This window comes from Danio rerio, chromosome 23 (genome assembly GCF_049306965.1).
Source record: "Danio rerio strain Tuebingen ecotype United States chromosome 23, GRCz12tu, whole genome shotgun sequence".
Classification (NCBI taxonomy): domain Eukaryota; kingdom Metazoa; phylum Chordata; class Actinopteri; order Cypriniformes; family Danionidae; genus Danio; species Danio rerio.
Window position 1 is genome coordinate 24,190,376 of NC_133198.1, and position 16,227 is coordinate 24,206,602.

Here is a 16,227-nt window from a genome sequence, read left to right on the forward strand (position 1 = left end):
TACATTTGATGTATAAAATGAAAACATTAACTGTTCTTATTTGTTGTTGTTTTGTTGGTGTGCACGAGTTAAGCCAACTTAATCAGTCAAAAAGTGGAAGTAACACGGTTATAATGAAGTGAGCTGTCAATTTACTGGACTAAACCTGTGTAATAAAACTTAGTGGTTTAATGGTTGGATCTAAATTCTGTTTATAAATCCGATCTGCAATACACGGATTACTTTCCCATTTGTCTGGTTTCATCTAAGTTGGTTCAGATGCATTTAATTTTGAGTGTTATTTGATTAACAAATGTTATTTTGTATTTTCTATGATATTCTTTAAATGAATACATAACTTAACGTGTATATTTTTTGTGACATTTGTTGTCGTGTTTATATGTTAATGAATGCAAATGGAGAACTTTAAAATTGCTTTTAGGTCAGTGTTCTGTCAGATAAGGCCATGAATTCCTCCTCTGAGTTTGTCATACAAAGAAATTCCCTTTTGAGCTTTGGAATTTGTATTTTCTTTCATTGCTAACCAGTTATTTCATGCTCACTTATGTACAGGTTTGTGTATAAGCATTTTGTTCTTAAGTTAGTTTAGCAGTTGTGAGTGCATGAAGTTGACATGAAATTTAAATTAACTTTAATTGCACTTAATTGTTTGGCAGATGCAAATTAAGATATATATAAGAGCTCATAAAACGTATGGCCATTTTAGTAAGATATGCTTTTGCATTTTTGTTTTTATATCCATGGCAATTTAATAATAAAAAAAATCTACAAAACATACAAAGGTTAAATTATATAAAAATGAATTCAAAATTGAAATCTGCAAAAGCAATCATTAATAACCGAATGGAAAATCTCAAAATATCTTTCAAAGAAAGAAAGAATGTAAGAAAGAAAAGCTTGTTTTCTACCACTCTTGGTAGTTTTGGTTCTGACTGGTATCCATGGAAATGACTTTAATAAGCGCACTAATGTAGTGTGCGCTCTAACATAAGAAAACTTCACTTTTAATGCATTACTAAGATGTGGCGAGTAATTAAAATGAAATTACAAACATGATTAAGCAAATCTGCAATTCTGCATATCTTGTCAGGGAAGCACGTTTCTATGATCGGTAGTAAATCTCATTCAAAGACCAGAGGATGCTCTCATGCAGAAACAACAAGTACCACAAAAAGGAAACTTCCCCACTGAATAAATAGAAGAATTAACTCATTCATTGATTTAGTTTGACTAAAAATCACATGACTATAGAATCATCTTCTAAAGTTAGAAGTTTGGAGTAAAGAAAAGTATATTTTAGTATTCTCATATGCTTTTAGATGTAGCAGCATTTACCACACAGAGCTGTAGTTCTTTGAAAAGTGACACAAAAACATCTGTTATCATCACAGAATGATTATATTTAGCCTGATTCAATTGGCTTTGATTTTGAACATAAATTTGTGTTTTACAGCTAAATAAAATGTAATAAATGCTGCTTCTTCTGATAGCATGTGCTGTAAGGTTACTAGAACTGACTTTATTGACAAAATATTATTATTGAAACCTTTTTTTACCAGTAAAGACACGCTGAGATTAAAAATCTCTTTTAAAAGAGCGTCCTGGCTAAGGTTAGGTAGTACACGTCACATGGTTCCAAATAAACAAAACACTATTAACAGTTAACATGAATCACACCGACAAAATATTCAAAATATCTACAAACCTGTGTTTCAACTTCTAAATCATTTATAGTCTTTTTAAAAGCATTTAGTGAAATCAAGTCTTTAAGCTGCCAATGTGTTTGCAGATGTTTGCAGATTATTCCATGCTAAAGGTGCTGCGTTCTTAAAAGCCATTTTCCCATCTCAGTCCGCACTTTAGGAATAGACAGTAAATAAATATCCTGTGACCGAAGGCCATAGTTAAGAACAGGCTTTTTACAGATGCAGTTTTGTAGATATGATTGGAGTAAACCCAATATAGATTTGTAAACAAGAATATGCCAATGCTTGAGCCTATGAATGGACAAAGCAGACCAACCTACCCTAGTATTCAGCACACAATGATGAGTAAGGAATTTAAAATTAGTTATAAATCTTAGTGGTAAACGGTATCCAATGTATTCAGACTTTGAGACGAAGCATGCATGCATTTCAATTAAAATGACAAGATATTTGTACTGTGACACCAATTCAATCTCTGTACCATGAGTAATAATTAAACTAGCATTTGCTTAGTTTGTTTTGAATTTGGAAATAGTAGTTTTGTTTTATCTGCATTCAAAACTAGTTTTAACTCTAATAAATTATGTTGAAGTACATTAAAACCGATCTGTAGTTGAGAAAGGGCCAGATTTGGTGTTGATGAAGTTGTGTATATTACTATATCAACAGCATATGAAAATTAGCATTTTTGATATTTTGATCAATCTTATTTATATATGGTAAAAAGAAAAGACCCCAATACTGAACCCTGTGGAACTCCTTTATAGGGCTGTGCAATTAATCGAAAATCTGATTTCGATTATGGCTTCTAGCGATTATGAAAAATCATTAATCGAGATAATCGAGATTATTCCATTATTTACCGCCCCTTTTCCAGTTCTCCTCACTTGTTGCTCTTTAAAGCGCGAAAGACTGCATTCTTATGTGTTTGCGGCGTGCAGATAGTCAGAAGCATGCGGTCTGCACTTGGTCTCATTCGCACACTGTGACGAGCAGAGCGCAGACATCTAGTCATCTTAACGTGAGTGCTTAATGGTCAAATAGGTGTCAAAACGCGGTGTTTAGTGATTATTCATATTAACCTTCATTTTGTAATAAGGATCAAATGGCACGTGAAAGCGAAACCGTTAAAGTAACAGCGCGCAATTCTTACTGCCGCCTTTTTTATCATTATTAATAAAACAACGAGAAAAGCACTCAGTGCTCTTGACTGAAGACTTTTGTTGCTTAAGTGTTTTTCTTACAGTGAAGATGCTTAAAGCACAGTTTGTTTCATATTTTTATTCTATTGTATTTATTTTTCTTTCCTTTGCAGGGTGGAAAATCACTGAAGTCAGAATTATTAGCCCTCCTGAATATTAGCAACCCTTTTCCCCCAATTTCTGTTTAATGGAAAGAAGATTTTTTTTTTCAACGCATTTCTAAACATAATAGTTTTAATAACTCATTTCTAAGAAATGATTTATCTTTGCTATGATGACAGCACATAATATTAGACTAGATATTTCTTTAAATACAAGCATTCAAATTCAGAGTGTGATTCAAAGGCTTAATTAGGGCAATTAGGCAGTTCATTGTTTAACAGTAGTTTCTTCTGCAGACAATCAAAAATATATATTGCCTAAAGGGGCTTATAATATTGACCTTAAAAGGGGTTTCTAAATATTTAAATCTGCTTTTATTCTAGCCAAAACAAAACAAATAAGCCTTTCTCCAGAAGAAAAAATATTAGAGGAAATACTGTTAAAATTGTTTGCTCTGTTAAACATAATTTGGGAAATATTTCTTAAAAAAAAAAAAATTCTCAGGAGTGCTAATAATTTAAACTACAACTTATAATTGTTTTGAATAATCGTAATTACAATTATGACCAAAATAATCGTGATTATGATTTTTCCCAAAATCAAGCAGCCCTACTTCTTTAGTTACATTCAAAGTACTAGAAAAAAGGCCGTCCACTTGCACACATTGATTTCAATTTGTAAGATAATTGAATACTTTTAAGGCATTGTAAACAGCAAGGTATGATCCACTGTATTAAAAGCTTTGATGAACAGGGCTGCACAATGTTTTTGAGTGTCAACAGAATCAATAAAATAATACCTTTTATACCTTTAAAACTGCTGTAATAGTGCTGTGTTACTTTCTGAAACCTGATTGAAATTTGGACATAATACTATTTACTTCAAGAAAACCCTTTAATTGGTTGTTTACTAATGATTCAAGGACTTTAGCCTTAGAACAAACATGCAAGAAAATTGGCTTCTATTAATCGCCCAGACTCAATTATATATAGAATTGTTTTCAATAAATGATGCATTTTTGTCCTTATTGTAAATTATTATTTAATCTATTTGAAACAAACATATTGTTTGTTTTCATAATTATTCATTGGATTTTAATAATGTGTTTAACTGACTAGATTTAGGTTTTTCCATTTAGTTCAATGTTGTAGACACTGTTTTGGATACTAATATTGAGAGCATTGTTTTAGCAGTCATGCAGTTTACAAATGGAGCAATATAGTAAAATGTTACATTTGTTTCCTTTTTTGAGTCAAATTACAGAAATGAAATCTCAAACTCCATTTTTCAACTGTTTTCCTCCTTTTATTTTTACAGTGAATCTGAGATTCTTCACCATGACAAACAGTATGAGCCATTCTACTCCTCTTTTGTGGCACTATCTGCACATTACATCACCACAGTTTGTGGACAAAGTATGTCAAATTTCAGTTTTTTTTTTTTAAACTATAATTTTCTTAATTTGTTGGTCTGTCATGTCATGTATTTCTAGCTTAACACAGATTGAACATGCTCTTCAAAATGTCCCTATTTCAAATAACAAATGTTCTGTTTTAATTAGTCCCCAGAAATCAGTTGCTGTCAGTAGCTGCAGCCTGTAAAGTATTGATTGAATTCTCATTGCTGCGTCTGGAGAATCCTGATGAAGCATGTGCAGTCTCTCAGGTCAGACTTTCACCTTTTAAGCAGAAAACAGTTTGATTGTTTGATTAAGCATTGCATTTTCTTATAGACTGGCTTGCTTTGTGTTTCCCCTACACAGAAGCACCTGATCCTCTTAATAAAGGGCCTTTGCACTGGCTGCAGTCGATTGGATCGGACAGAAATCATCACCTTTACTGCGATGATGAAGTCGGCTAAACTTCCCCAAACTGTCAAGACCCTTTCTGATGGTAAGAGCTGCTTTAGATCATCTTTCTTGGCTTAATGGCTTGTATGTAAGATGTAATCTCTGTGATTTTAGATATTATAGACATGGTATTTCAGCATGTGAATATGCTGCAGCAGCGTTTTGGTTTGTTTTAATGTTGAGTCTGTTGTCCGGAATGTCAACACAGCTGTTCAGATGTAAACACAGCTTGAGACGATGTTCCGTTTTGTTGGATTTTCATGTTTGCTTTGCCGTTTTGACTTTTACTTTGGCCCAATCCCAATTCTTTTTTTGTACCCATACCCCTTTCTCCATGGCCCTTAAAACAGAGTGTAAATGGGAAGGGCTTTAAAATTTACCCCTAAACAATGGGACACCACTACAACACCTACACACGACATCATATGTTATCACGATCTCTTGTTTAATATAAGATCGACGATCACGTCTGCTGTAGTTTTTTCAGTTGCGTTTTTTTTTTGTATTTATATTCAGGAAATCGCTGAAGACAACGATATCATGTTATCATAATGATATAATGTGGCAATAAGCATCTATATAGTTTGTAAACACACAAAAACATCATTAACGTTATACCAGACACTATAAAAAGGCCATTTCCAGCCACTAGACTTTTCTGACAGGGTATTCAAGTGTCATCGAGTGACAATGTTATGGGACTGCTATTATAGGGATTATAGATAATGAAATTTAGCGGATTTTATTTTAGCAATTTTTTTTAAAACATGAACACGGTTATGAATGTATTAAAACATATTCTTCTTTGTTGTAAAAATTCATAAGAATGACAAACAATACTAATTTGTGAGTCTCCTGACTTTCGTGTGCAGCCATGCTATCATTGTAAATCGTGTATTCAAGGAAATTTTCCTACTCCTTTGTTTCGAGTGTGGTCCTAAAAAAATCAAGGGGTATCTAGCCCTTCCTCTGAGCCCTGCGCTTTCAAGTTAAAAAGAATTGGGACACCCCTACTCCTTCACGGGAATGTGCAAAACAAGGGGTAAGGGTTAGTGGAAGGGCTAAGGGATAGAATTGCGATTGGGCCTTAAGCTGATGGAGTGTCAAGCATAGATTGGTGTAAAAAATGTATTCAGGTTTTTTGTGGTCTATTTAGTTTATTTAATTTTTCAATTAGCCTACAATTTTAGGCCATACACTCCTATTTCAGGTTTGTATATTTTATATGTGGTTGCCCTTATAGGTCTGTTATACCGACCAAGGTTGCATTAGTTTTATCAAAAGTACAATCAACAATGCTATCATGTCAGAAGTTCATTCAGAAACTATATTATTTTATATTAAATGCACAAAATCAATGCATGCTAGTAGCGCTTGCATAGACTAGTCGACTAGTCGAGCGACCGACTATTTCAACCATTAGTCGACGCTCTCAGAAGCAATCGACTACTTGAGCATGCATTTACCATAAATGACATCAAAACGACAAACGTATCCAACAAACATCACGATCCAAGGTTAAAGCTTCCCACTACCACTGAGGATTAAATTCCAGATTATTAACATTATCAACATTAACACCACAGGGAATCCTCTCGAATGGTAGTTACATGGTCTCTGCAACATTAATTCTTCAGTGGCAGGCGCCACACCAAAAAGCATTACAGCTTCCCATTCAGAACATTCAGTCGTGTTTTGTAATAGCTGGTTATAATCGCACCAAAACGTAGTAAAAGGTAGGTGAATTATAACAGCGCAAACTTTACTGTGTGTGTGTCATTTGTTTAACCCTTAAAGCTTACGTGCTGACTGACTGACAGGTGCGTGATGCGTGAGGCCAGCAAACACGACAGCTATCAGTTAGAGTAACAGTTTCCATAAGTATACTTTATAGTATCTATTGCTCTGCATATTATGATTTTATCTTAATAATTTTGCGCGCAAGCAAATAGATTGAAATAACGCCATAGGTGTTTGGTAGATCTGTATAAAAAAAAAAGCCTGCCGCCACAGCTGGAAAAAATATTATAGGAAACACAGAGTAATGTAATAAACATCAGTTTTCTCTACGGTCCAAGCTAGAAAAAATCATTTCTTGCTATCCCTGCTGTCGTGTTATTCAACAGTTTGTTAAAACCAGCACACGAAGTGAAATAAATTTTCTTTGGCCGGCAACACTGTAGAGCAACCTGCATCCCCCTCACGTGGATGCGCTTGTATTTCTAAATTTAAACCAGCGGTCCATGAGCTTGACAAAAGACTGAGCGGGGATGACTTGTGTTCTGTATAAAGTCGGATGAAGTAAGATTCTATCCCTTATTTCTGTCGAAAACAGGGTAAATATAAAATGATTAAATTGTGAGACAGGCTTTTCATTCATAGTTGCGTTGCTGTTTTTTTCTACTTTTAAATATGAACTACATTTTCTTATACAGTATGTACGCATGTTAAAATAGCATGCAGTCATTTGTTATTTTAATGTGTCTGCGCATATTTTATTTATTATTTTATCATATATATATATATATATATATATATATATATATATATATATATATATATATATATATATATATATATATATATATATTTATATATTTTATTTAAATCGTTTATTCATAAATATTATATAAATAAATATTTATATTCTGTTTGGCTGTATAGACTATTGTCGCTTGTTGAACTATTTATTTTCTGAAACAAAATAATTTTCATTCTTGTTATCACTGCTGGAAACTTTTTTAAATCAGACTACTTGTTGTATAACAGACTATTACTTGCATGCACCTGATTGTTTGCATAATCTTCATGCCGGTTGAATTATATATATTCGTTTATTTTGTTATTTTAGTAACTGTTGAAACGTAGCAGAAATTAAATTATTGAATGATATTTAGCCTAGCTCAGAATAATTTTATTAATCTTTTAATTAGTTTTATGAATACTGTGTTATGAGTGAGTTTTCGGGACGCATTTTAGGTTTCGGGTGTGGCTACTTTTACTTTCTATAGCCTACATTAAATGTATAATTAAAATGCAATAATTAGCCTAGCTTTTTTCTTTTTTTTTTGTTTGTATTATAAATATTTAATTTAAGTATTTTCAATTTCAACTTTTTATTTATGCATTATTTATTAATTTAGGCTTTTTTTTTGCGGGTCAGCTGTATTTTTGACTAGAACTATTTTTATCTTTCTGAACTGGTTTAACAATTACGTTTCACTTAGTTCTTATTACAGCTGAAGAATAATAAAGTTACTTTAATAACTTAAAGTATTACAGGATGAACATAAGTTTGCTTCGCATATACCACAATCATATGAGGCAGATGTTAATGACAATGAGGCGTGCAGCTTTTTATTTTTATATTACTCTGTAACATAGAGTAATATAATGTTTTGCCAATTTATGTTAGCGCTATGAAATCATAACATGTAAACAACTTTTTACCTTGTTTTACACTTGACAAACTAAATGAAGGCCAAAATCTATTTAACTGATTATATTTTAATTACATTACAACATTGATGCTGTAAGAGGAATCTTGTAAAATGGAAAAGTCACATTAACCGTTCACCGGAAGTTTATCAGTATGGGAAGAAACACTAGCTCTGCATATCCCCTATTTTGATGCCATGTGAATAAATTCCTAAGGTTAAAAACTCGGTGTCGGTGTTGTAACTATATTTGCCCCCATTAAATTCTGTCATCTTCTGATGACTAATGTTGCATCATTTTGTTATTTGGCTGATTATTTAATTATTGTTACTAATTATGGGCTCTCTTGTGGTTTTTGTCAATTTAGTTCAAGTCTAAAGGGAGCTGCTCTGTTTAATAGTTGTTTGGTTTTTTAATAATATTACAGATTCTTTTAGCATGCCAGTAAAAATGGAGCATATTTAAAAGAAATGAATTGGTTTAGTCATGCCCACTGGATTTAAAAGCTTTTGTACTTGACAGCCATCCAAATGACTCCAGAATATCTATTTTGTCCAAAAACTGCATTCTTCATTGAACAGATTAGGCGACTGATGGCATGGCTCTGTTGTGAGAGAGTTCTCATCAGAGCATTTTGACCTTTTTTTTGGTCATGCAAGGAGCAGACAGGCAGAAAGAAAGCTTTGTTCTGAGATTGTCTTTTTCCACGATGGTTAATTCAAAGTTAAGATTGTAACATTTGATAGTCTGGGATCTTCTTTGGTGCTCTTGTTTTCCAGTGGAGGACCAAAAGGAGCTTCCCTCCCCTGTTAACCCTGAACTCAGACATAAAGAAGTCCAGATGAACTTTTTCAATCAGCTGACCTCAGTGTTCAACCCCGACATCAGCGTTCTGGCCTCTCCATCTGCTCACATGCAGGTCAGTGAACCAGATCAATCAATTACTGTGCTGTTTTCTTATGAATAAACATCATATGAGCTTGTTTTGGGCAAATCTACAATGCAATGTATTTCACAGAGCGAGAATGAGTGCGATGAGCAGACAACAACAGATCAGGCTACACAGGCCAAAATGAAGAATGCCTTCATCTCTCAAAATGTGTCCAGTTTACAAGAATTAGGTAAGATGCTGGATATCCTCTCAAAGCCTTTTATACGAATGTAGCTTGTTGAAATCAGACGATTTAACTACTGCCTATTTACACCTCATGTTCATTTAAAGCAGGGGTTCCTAAACTTTTCATCCCACAACCCCAAAATAACAATTTCAGTTACTCTCAACCCCTACTATCCTCGGAGGTAGTTATGAACATATAAACATTGCACACACACACACCAATAGACCTACATAAACATAAGCATGTTGACATCACATAAAAGTGTAACAGTCTAACAGCCATATAATTATTTTTATATTCATTTATTTGTTTCAATTATATTAACCTTAACTAATGACAGTGGTGGCCACAAGTCTATTTTTGGTTGAATTTTGGGGACCGCCACTTGGAGATCATCTTCCATGTTCAGTCCTGGGTAGGCATGGGACGATAATTGATTTTAAGGTTTACCACGGTTTTGAAAAGTCGTGGTTTTAAACTGTTAAATAAAAAATAATTATACCGTTCCTAATGTCTTTGTACATTTTTTTTTTATTTTATTATATTTTATTTTGAGGTTTTTTTAGGACCCTCCACATCACAAGCTACTGGTCAGTCATTGATTCAGGAAACATCTGAAAAACAAATCTCTTAAAAACCAACATTCAGCACGCTGTAGAGCTGAACAGTGCATTCAAAGATGACTTTTCAAGTCGAAAATAAGTCTGTGTTTTTTAAACTAAGACCGCAGACGTCAATGATTTGTTTAAATTAAGCCTGTCATTTGTTGTTTTTAAAATATTTTAAATGTTAAAAAAGAAATACCATGTTCAGTGGGGAAAATGTTGTTTTTTACCAAGACATTTAAAAATAACATATTTTAGAGCAGTAGTTACAATATCATGATATCGTGGAACCGTGATATTTTTACCCAAGGTTTTTATACCGTCAGAGTTTTATACCAGCCCATGCCTAGTCGTGGCCATGTACATGTGCCGTAAAATCAATCTGCAGCAACTGACAATATTGCTGTGTCGTTAATTCTTATGTAATCACCCCAGGGGTCACAATCTAATTGCATACGGTAGTTTTTTTTTTTTTTTTTTTGCATGTTGTTTTTCTAATGTAACTATTATATACTATTTTTATTTTCTCTATTGCAGAGGTTTTCAAACTGTGGGGCGCCAGCACTTATTAAGGGGGGCACGAGACATTGAGGCATGCACTCGAGTAAATTATGATGACGGTTTTTATCACTAGAGGGAATAATATGAGTGAGGGAGGATTGGGCGAGTGTAATTGGTCAAAGTTGGGGGTGCGGGTCCTAAACGCTTGGTATGAATAAAATATGGGAATTCTAATAGTTTAATAAAATGTATTTGATTTTTGGAAATCACCAAGCCATCCCTACCCATCCTCCACCCCATAATTTTGTGACCCCCACTTTGGAAACCACTGTTTTAAAGCAAAAAACACAATCAATTTTAGCAAAATAATATAAATTCTGTGCAATTTAGATTTTTTCAGTATTCCTTTCATCTTTCATCATGTGTAGTTAGGCATAAGTACAATATGTATATTGGTTTAAAAATTTACAATTTTGTATATTTACAATAGGAAATGTAGAGCATTTCAAAATTTTCTGTTATTAAGTCCTTATATCGATCCTGTTATTGAAACATTTTTTTGTTATTCCACTCATTCCAGGGGGCTCTGAAAAGTTGCTGCGTGTGTGCCTCAACCTCCCCTACTTCTTACGGTATATCAACCGCTTCCAGGACGCGGTATCCGCCAACTCTTTCTTCATCATGCCGGCCACTGTGGCAGACGCCACCGCAGTCCGAAATGGGTAAACCACAAAGACCCTCGGCTCACTTCTGTTTATTGAATCTAGTGAATGTGAGATGAGTGTGATGACTCTGCCCTCCGGTTTCAGTTTTCACTCCCTGGTGATTGATGTGACCATGGCCTTGGACACTCTTTCCTTGCCTGTACTGGAGCCTTTGACCCCTGGGAGACTACTTGATGTGACTGTGTTAGCACTAAGCTGCCTCTATGCAGGTGGGTTCATTTGGGAAAAAAATCTGTTCTTGTTGACTTCAGAGGAAAACAGAGAACTTGATTTACGCGTGTGTTTTCTTTTCCTCAGGTGTGAGTGTGGCAACTTGCATGGCTATATTGCAGGTGGGGAGCGGATTACAGCTTCGGTCAGCCTCCACCGGCTCCAAGGAGGAAGACTATGAAAATGACGCTGCTACCATTGTGCAGAAATGTGTAGGTGTCAGATTCAAGCACTTATTTTATAATGTTACAACATGTGCCGTGAGTAACATTCTGTTATAAATATGATATGGATTTCAAACTTTTTAAACTTTAGCTAGAGTGTGATGTTGCTGTTTGAGCATAAACATCTGCGCTTAAATGTTGCTGTTTGAGCATAAACATCTGCGCTTAAAGTTCAATGGAAAGAGAAATGTTTTCTTTTATATTATTAGCTTTTTATGGCATACAACAAATGGCTGGTAGGAACTACAACAAAGTTTTTCCTGGTTTGAGACATCACATACACAATTTACATAAGCCCCACCCCCACATGTGATGTTTCCTTCAACATGCAGTGTAGGCAGTTAGCAAATCAGAATACTCTGGGCCAGGGGCAGGTTGCACCAGTGACACTTAAACGACTTAAAAGGACACTGAAGTTACAATTTGCGTTTCGTAGTTACACTACTAAATATTTTTGTGTTGCACCACTGAACTTAGTTTAAACGCAAGGCTACATTCCAACAAAATATTTACTGTAGCTGCATACCCCATATATAACAATAGAAAAAAGAGATGACGGCGAGATTAGTTTACATTGAGAAGCTTGCGGTCATAATGAAGAATGATCTCCCTCTACTCATAGCGATATTTTCCTCCCAAATCTCTCTTTTTTTTTTTTTTTTTTTTAAAGAAGATTTTAAACTTTTTCAACAGTGTTTTGTGTTAACGAATTAAAACTAGAATTTCTTCATGACTGCGTTTTTCTCCCTGCTCTTTTCTCTTTTATGTGTAGGATATAAAAAAAATTGAAGTTTAATGTTTTGATATCTTCGTGTATTTTGTGTGCATTCACAGCTCGCAATGCAGGGATATGTATTGTCTGTTATAGTGACTAACTTTATGTAATGAACTATTAAAACTGAATTTGTCTTTTCATTTTCATAGGAGAGTTTTATATATAGATACATTAGTTGCAAAATTTTAAAGCCGTTTAATGATTTAAATGCTTTTTATTGGATATTACGTCATTCAATGTGACTACGCAAGACTTTACGGAGAGCTTACGACTTTACTAACTACGTTTTGCCAAATTTAGGTAGAACAAATTTAGTTACAAACTAGTTAGTAGTTACTAAGCCCCCGATGGGGACTTTATGTTCCAGTTTAAAAAAGAATGTACGAGCAGCTGATGACCCAGCTGACCAAAAAGTGCCCATTGCATATTTCTAAACCACCTCTTTAAAGGTCTCTTGAATTGATTTGTAATGTAAATTTTTTTTTTTTTTTTTTTTTTTTTTTAAACGTAATCTTAACTGACTCATGAAGAAAGGTCGGAGCATGGTGTAGCTCTTCCCCTTATAGAAAAACAGCCAATAGTATTTTGTTTAATCACAGCTCTGTCAGTGAGAGTGGTTGAGCTCAAGTTCATCAAATGAAAAGCAAATAAGATGTGTCTTGAAGGGGGCGGGGCATGTCTGATACTAGAGAGCATTTGATTGGTCAAGATTTGATGAAAAACATAAGAATAAGGTTACATGAAGAAAACGTTGATCCATTTAGGAGGAAGTGGCAAACTACAAGCTTTGAAAGTTTATATGGTTTTATATATTTTGGAGCACAATAGCTTATAGACATCCTTAAAACTAACATACTGATTCTAACTTCCAAAAAACTAATTTCACGGGACCTGTAAATCCACTGGCGTAGATATAAACAAATTTTCTTATCAATTATTATTACAGATATGGTGGGAGGAAATATTGTCAAAAGCACAAATGACCATCATCATTGTAACATTTGCTAAAATTTCCTTCAAATGTGGCAAAACATTGCATGTGAATTAATCGGTGAAATCAGACACAAATTGCCCAGCCCTATATTATGTGTTATTGTCTATGATACAGAGCTGATCTCTGTTTTTTGACTTTTTCAACAGCTGGAAATCTATGAGATGATTGGACAGGCCATCAGTAACTCTCGCAGAGCTGGAGGAGAGGTAGAAATATTATTTTACAGAGTATATACATATAACATGAAAGGAAAGTGGCCCACATCTAAGATCCTGGTTTGTGTTTCGACAGCATTATCAGAACTTTCAGCTCTTGGGCGCCTGGTGCCTGTTGAACAGCCTGTATTTGATACTAAACCTGAGCCCCACAGCCCTGGCTGATAAAGGAAAGGAGAAAGATCCCTTGGCAGCTCTGCGGGTCCGAGACATTGCCACCCGAACCAAGGACGGAGCAGGATCTCCTAAACTTGGCCCAGGGAAAGGGTAAGTGCCTTTTTCTGTTCTGCGAGTATAGCGATTTGTCTTTTAAAATATATTTTTTGGGTGAAATATAAATATGTTCTGAAACTCCTGGGTCATTTTGGTATCAAATTAGTCATATACAGTGAAAGCATATTAAATGCAAGTAAAGTTTCTTTTTTTAATGATTAAATTAACATCTATTGCAATGATCTATTATCATCATTCAGTATAAATTTATATTAAATGTATAATTTTAAAATAATTAAAATTTTGGTGACAACTGGATATGGAAGTAAGGTTTTAAAAATCTTAATATAACAAGTAATATTTTGGATCTGCACTGTAGTCCTACCTATAATAGTACATTCAAATATTCTTTTTATTTATTTATTTTAATATACCTGCCTTTGACAACTAATAAGTAAACATTTGTTTTATTTCTCTAAATGTTTTAAAAGATTATTGACCTTATGGTGTCGCCTGTATTTTGGTCTCACCACATGATTTTGCAAACAAATGTTTGTTGTTTTTTGTTGTTAGGCTTTGACTGATTATGATAGTATAAAAAAATTAGGATAATTTTATTCAGACAAATTTAACATTTAGGCCCATAACAGGTTTGACTTTGGATGCAAACATTAAAATAAAATTAAACTAGTAATACATGAAGTAATAATGGAATACACTAGTAATAATAAAAAAAATTCAAAAGTTTATATTCAAATAATTTTAATATAATAAAAAATAACACGTTCATGTACAGTGCTCAGTATAATTGAGTACCTCCCATTTTAAAAATGAATATTTTTATAAATTTCTCAGTGAATATAGGTGTATTTTGATTTATTTAAACTAAACAGATTTATTAAACATATATTCATTAAAAAATATTTTAGTCACCAAACATATTTAGAAATTAAAAAATAATACAATTCAATTCATGCAAAATGTTGCAAATTAAAACCTACAAAATTTCTACTAAATTTTATTATTTTGTTTTTTATTTGTATTTAATATTCGTCTATAACACGTAAATTTGGGTGTGCTAGTTTTTGGACCATTATTGCAAGTTATTTTGTTAGATAAGCTCCAGATTTGGCTCCAGTACTGACTAATCTAATGTATATGCACAAATATAATATTGTACAGCTTCCTATTAAAAATATGAATTTAAAAAATAGATAGGTGAGGGGTGTACTTGTATATGCTAAGCACTGTATGTATATGTGTGTTTGTTACAAACAATACATGCCAGTATGTGACAGGTTTTTTCCACTATCAGGCACCAAGGTTTTGGGGTTCTGTCAGTCATTTTGGCTAATCACTCAATCAAGCTGCTCACGTCACTGTTCCAGGACTTACAAGTGGAGGCTCTTCACAGAGTAAGACAGCACAGCTGCCTTTTTAAAATACCACATAAAGTTTATACAGTATATTATATATGAGTAAAGCTGTGTTGTGTTATTCAGGGCTGGGCCAGTGACGGACCTCCAGCAGAACTTAACATCATGGCCCAGAGCACCTCCATCCAAAGAGTGCAAAGACTCATCGACTCAGTTCCTCTTACCAACCTGCTCTTCACACTGCTCTCCACCTCCTACAAAAAGGTACATGACCGCCACACTCAGGCCCTGTTCACACCTCCCATTAAGATGTGTTTTAAGCTGTCGGATCACAAGTAGACAAGGCAGACACATTTCCATTCGCATCTGAAATTGAGGCATCTCTTCTGTCCACTTTTGGGCAGTTTCAGCTGCTTTTATGATGTTTTTTATCTAATATTGTGAAGTAAGCTCTTGCAATTTACACTCTTTAGAGTCAAAAAAGTCTTATAAATGCCCCAATGTATTTTTGGTCGACAAGTTTAGAACGTTTTTGCAATTGAACTCTTCATGCAATAATAAAAATGTTATTTTTTTCCCTCAGGCAAGTGTGTGGGTTCAGTAATTTATTTTCTTTTGCAAAGAATATGATTTATTTATTTTTTTTGCTTTTAAAGTGAAATCATAGATATATATACACTAGATGTCGCCTGGCCTATTGTTGTCTATTGGACAGAATGCATCAATAGCGCCGACATCTTGCTACAGGGTAGCGCTCCTTTGAAATGAATGTGGGACCAATGTACAGTGGAGGACTGTGGCCATCCAAAGTCAGAGATATACATATATATCTATGATTGGGAGTTTTCCTGGATGTTAGTATGTAATTATTTTTTTCTAATTACGAAAATTATAATTTTACATCACTTTTCTACATTGATGGATCAGTGACCGCACGGGCATTCCTGACAAAAAGCTTGTGTTTGTGTGTACAG

At 34.0% G+C, this 16,227-nt stretch overlaps 1 protein-coding gene across 50 annotated transcripts in view; it reads left to right on the plus strand.

Moving 5' to 3' along the window:
* ubr4 (ubiquitin protein ligase E3 component n-recognin 4) overlaps positions 1-16,227 on the plus strand; it is a 99,381-nt gene that overhangs the window by 1,167 nt on the left and 81,987 nt on the right. For 40 of the 50 annotated variants that reach the window (XM_073938852.1, XM_005162190.4, XM_073938864.1 and 37 more), the window contains exons 2-13: positions 4,328-4,425; positions 4,572-4,675; positions 4,773-4,902; positions 9,077-9,216; positions 9,316-9,418; positions 11,102-11,243; positions 11,331-11,455; positions 11,544-11,668; positions 13,596-13,655; positions 13,741-13,931; positions 15,193-15,292; positions 15,380-15,517. In XM_073938852.1, the coding sequence (XP_073794953.1) occupies positions 4,328-4,425; positions 4,572-4,675; positions 4,773-4,902; positions 9,077-9,216; positions 9,316-9,418; positions 11,102-11,243; positions 11,331-11,455; positions 11,544-11,668; positions 13,596-13,655; positions 13,741-13,931; positions 15,193-15,292; positions 15,380-15,517 (1,456 nt within the window). Of the gene's footprint in view, positions 1-4,327; positions 4,426-4,571; positions 4,676-4,772; positions 4,903-9,076; positions 9,217-9,315; positions 9,419-11,101; positions 11,244-11,330; positions 11,456-11,543; positions 11,669-13,595; positions 13,656-13,740; positions 13,932-15,192; positions 15,293-15,361; positions 15,518-16,227 lie in introns of all 50 variants that reach the window. The other 10 variants (XM_073938848.1, XM_073938851.1, XM_073938853.1 and 7 more) reach the window with 1 other exon arrangement.